At 42.6% G+C, this 4,387-nt stretch overlaps 1 protein-coding gene across 1 annotated transcript in view; it reads right to left on the bottom strand.

The window, feature by feature from the left end:
- The window catches only part of LOC103253254 (glutamate receptor 1), a 131,736-nt gene extending 128,157 nt beyond the window's left edge, over positions 1–3,579 (bottom strand). Inside the window, exon 1 of the mRNA XM_021709412.1 lies at positions 3,430–3,579. Coding sequence (XP_021565087.1) covers positions 3,430–3,579 — 150 coding nt within the window. The remainder of the gene's footprint in view (positions 1–3,429) is intronic.
- Positions 3,580–4,387: the final 808 nt, after the last annotated feature.

The raw sequence follows: 4,387 nt of genomic DNA, 5'->3' as shown, positions 1-4,387 counted from the left end.
GGGGATGGGGAGACACCTCTTATCAACAAGGGTGCCTGAACGAAACATATTTGTATACCTAACCCTTAACTGTACCCCACAATATCATAAAAAATATTGGTCATATAAAAAAAAGAAACTGCGCTTCTGCTGTGGCCTGCAGTGTTAGGTAATTGTTTATGCACCTGAGTAGGTTACCCTTCCTTCCCAGCCTTACTTCCCTGCTTTCCTATTGGTGTTTCTAGGACCAGCGCCCAAAGCCACATGTATTTAAATCCTTGCCTAAGTAATGCTTTTGCATAAACCCCGTGGAGTCACCCCAACACCCTGTCCAGTTAGTTCCCTGTCAAGTTTCTCCAGAGCATTTATCATCATTTGACATGACCTCATTTACTCAAGTGTCTCCTTGTCCTCTCTTCTCACATGGGAATGTCAGTTTCATGAGTGCAGGGACCTTTTCTGTCTTGATTGCTGATGTGCCCTAGAACCTGCACCTAGAACAATGCCTGGTATGGAGTAAATGCACAACATATCTGTTGAATGAATGAATGCAAACCAGAGTCTTTCCTTAAGCAAGATTGTCAACTCGTTCAGAAAAATATAACCAGTAAGCAGCAAATGCCAGCAGATGATTTTAGTTGGTTGAAAAAAGAAATTCAGGTTGGGAATACCTATTGAGTTTAACTTGTTCCACAGCCACAGTGTACAGTTTCACAGATATGACTGATTTGTACAAATGGTACTAGCAAGCTGTTAGCAAAGGTGAAATCAGAATTAGGTTCCTTCACCCAATATGCATTCCAAGACATTAAACCATCTAAGAGCACAATCCTCTCAGCACTGGTTAAAAGTTAGCACACATTGAGAGATTTCCCACAGTTCTTAGAGACTTTAAAAAGAACAATTTGGGGGTGGGGACAGAAAAAAAAGAACAACTTATTCATAAAATAAGTACTGGAAGAATGAAATGAAAGTTATCTCCCGCCCGTCAAATTCTGTCACTTGAAAATCTATAACAAGCCCCTGGGCATTTCATACTGATGGTCTCCATCTCAACCACAGTGGAGGCCAAAGTAAATGGCAGAATCTGTTCAAACACAAATGCCACTCAACCCCTTCACAAGAATATCTGAATATAAGGCTAGTGAAGCCAAACCTTGGTGACATATGATGAAACTGACCCTCTGAGAAAGAGTGAACAAAGAATAACAAAACAAGCTCACAGCTGTGATGTTAAGTAAAAGAAACAAAATTGGGAAATAATTTGGGGTCACTCATTTAGCAGCTGACATCTTCCCTCCTATATGAAAGTTTGTGCTGAGAATGATAATCTTACATCCTTTGATTACAATGTCCTTAATCCCTAATAAATAAGGCTCTTATAGTTACTAGACTTGATTTCTCTATAATGCAAGAAAATGGACTCTTGCAATACAGAAATGTATTCTTGACCAAGAAGGGAAAATAAGGATGCTAACTCTTTGACCACTGGTTAGCTGAAAAATTCAACTCACTCTATTCCCCTGAGAACTCTCATTAAACAAAGTTTAATTAAATCATTTTCTAAGTTTCTTTGCTATTTTATTAACAAAAAAACCTTGGGGGTATTATTTGGTAATTAGTGCATTTTTCTTTATCTGTTTTATTTATTTTTTTAATTATATAATATTATGTATGGCTATTATATTGTTAATTATATTCTATTAAAAAACCTACTAAGAAGTTTGATCATCACTACCCTCTTTGAGCTTTTTTGTCTAGTTTATAACATGCCCCAAATGCTGAATCTATTGCTGTATTTACACCGTGACTATTGAATAAAAATAAAATCAATCTACAGGGTGCTTATTTTTCAAGTTATTCAATATTTTTCAAGTTATCCAGCAGGAGAATGCAGGTCTAAACCCACACTTCTTCCACTGTTCCTCAGTATTGGCACCAGATGTTGCTGTACTACTGTATCTCATCTAAGGAGGAGCTGTGTGTTGAGTGAGCTCTTGGGGCTAGTAGGTTATCCTGCTCTTGTCTTTTCTGCCCTCATGGCATTTCACAGTGTGTCACGTGTGGCTAATGAGCGGGTGTGAAGGATGCTCTGTCTATCTTCATTCAAGTGCAAGTGAACTGGTTGGTAAACTGCAAGCATTCAGGACAGAGGTCCTTAACCTGAGGGACACATCAGAATACCCTGGGGGTGCTTTTGCAAATAGCCATCCCTAGGGACTCTGTCATTCAGTAACCTCAAAGAGGAGACTGGCTATCTGTATTTTGACAAAGCTTCGTTGCTGGTGAATCAAACTTCAAGTTTCAATATATTAGAATTATCAAAGTATTCACCAGAAGAATCCCAAAGAAAAGCACAACCAATGAACATTGAGGAGAGGAGGTAGGGAGTAGAATGAGACAATTTATTACTTTCTAATGGAAGTTAGAAACATGGGATTAAAGTTGGCAAAGCAAAAAAGAAAGAAAGAAAGAAAACGTATTATGCAGAAGTGTCAAATAAACCATCAGAATAACCAAATACAGAAAAGATTTATTTATTTTTGAGTTGGAGTCTCACTCTGTCACCCAGACTGGAGTGCAGTGGCCACTCCCAGCCACCGCAGCCTCGACCTGCTGGGCTCCGGCGATCCTTCCGCCTCAGCCTCCCAAGTAGCTGGAACTACAGGTGAGCGCTACCACACCTGGTTAATTTTTTGATTTATTGTAGAGATGAGGTCTCGCTAAGTTGCCCAGGCAGGTCTTGGACCCGTGGGCTCCGGCAGTCCAATACCTCAGCCTCCCAAAGGTGCAGGATTACAGGCTGAGCCACCGAGACTGGCAGAAAAGATTTAAAATAGCTACTTCTATGAAGTACAAGATTGGTGAGAAACAGGCATTTGCTTTTTATTTTATACTCTTCTGTAATATCTTTTTAACCGTGTAATTATATTATATTTTAAATATTGTTTTAAAAAATTGATTCTCAGACAATCCTGATGTACCTTGTTGGTTAGATATCATTCACAATTCACCGAAAAGTTGAGAGGAAGTAGCGGTGGCAGGTCAGGGAAGAGAAGTTAGTTGTTGCATTTACTGTAGCTTTGTTATGATCCATTAAAAAAGCCCTGCTTTATTTGTTGTCTCCTGGCTAGAAATTAAAAAACACTGGTGCAAAACGTTCACCGCGAGCGGGAGGAAGGGGCAAGATGGCGACCGGGCAACCCGGTGTCTGAAGCCCTCTACAAGGGAGATCTGCAGTGGGTCTCTGACTCTCGCCCGGGAGGCTGGGGACCCCAGCATTGCAGCCTGCTCTTCAGACAGAGCTCGGCCATCACTATCGCTGGAACATCGCAACTGACTGGACAGTTTTACTGCATTGCACTGTCCCGTGGCTGCCGCAGCCCCTCCCCCCACCAGCGCTCCCGTCGCCGCCGCGGCCGCCGCCGCCGCCGCTGCGGCCTCTGGCACGGGTAGCTCATCACAACCCGGCCGGAGGAGATCCACACCAAACCGCTTCAGGGAAGATCTGCTGGGATCGCTGCCACCGCTCCTGCGTCCGAGACTGTCCTGTCCGCCTGGCGTGGGGATCCGGTTGCCTGCTCGGAGGCAGGCAGCCATCTTGTTCCTGTCCGGCCCCACCCCCTCTGGGGCGAGCAGATGAGATAGCACCACCTGCTGGCGATTCAAGGTAACAACACCGAAACGGGAGAAACAAGCTTGATAAAGACATAGACCAAACTTCTGAACCGAGGTTATTCTGAACTGTCCTTCACAGCAGATCAGGGGAACGGACCCTAACTGCAAACTAATTTACCAGCTTGAAAAGAAAACTAGAAATCAGACCTGAAAGGACATTGGACCTAAACGAAATGTCACAGAGTGTGCTTCATTGATTCTATTAGTTTAATGACTTAATTCTATTCCTACTCTATTGTTCCCTTTTTTCTCTTTTCCTTTTCCTTTTCTTCTCTTTTATTCTGTCTGTAAACCATGTCTTTGTATAGAGGAACAGCACACTAATAAGGTGGTTGGATAGCTGGTATGTTAGCATCACTATATGTTTTATTTTTGTTTGTATGAGAGTTGGTTCGACTGTAGCTGTGGTCTATTGTTTTTATCTGTTTCAGTATAGCCTCTCTCTCTATTTGTTGGCACACTCATTTGTTTCCCCCTTTACTCCTCTATCTCTCCACTCCCCTTTTCAACCCACTATCTGCTCCATTCTCTCCCCTCTGCTAACCACATTTTATTTCAGGGAGTAAACCTACAGCCCCACTGCCCTAGAAAGATTCCAGGGCAGTGGGAAGTGGGTTCCACATTATCCACACGCCTGTCAGCGAATACCAGGACCTGCAGACAGATTTTGAATCACAGCTCTCCCCTTAAGTACATCTCAAAACTGCAAAAAGGACCACCTCCAACCTAC

The sequence above is a fragment of the Carlito syrichta genome, unplaced genomic scaffold (genome assembly GCF_000164805.1).
Source record: "Carlito syrichta isolate Samal-C Ts95f unplaced genomic scaffold, Tarsius_syrichta-2.0.1 Scaffold214907, whole genome shotgun sequence".
Lineage (NCBI taxonomy): Eukaryota > Metazoa > Chordata > Mammalia > Primates > Tarsiidae > Carlito > Carlito syrichta.
Note: the sequence above shows the minus strand (reverse complement) of the source record. Positions and strands in the feature narration are given on the sequence as shown.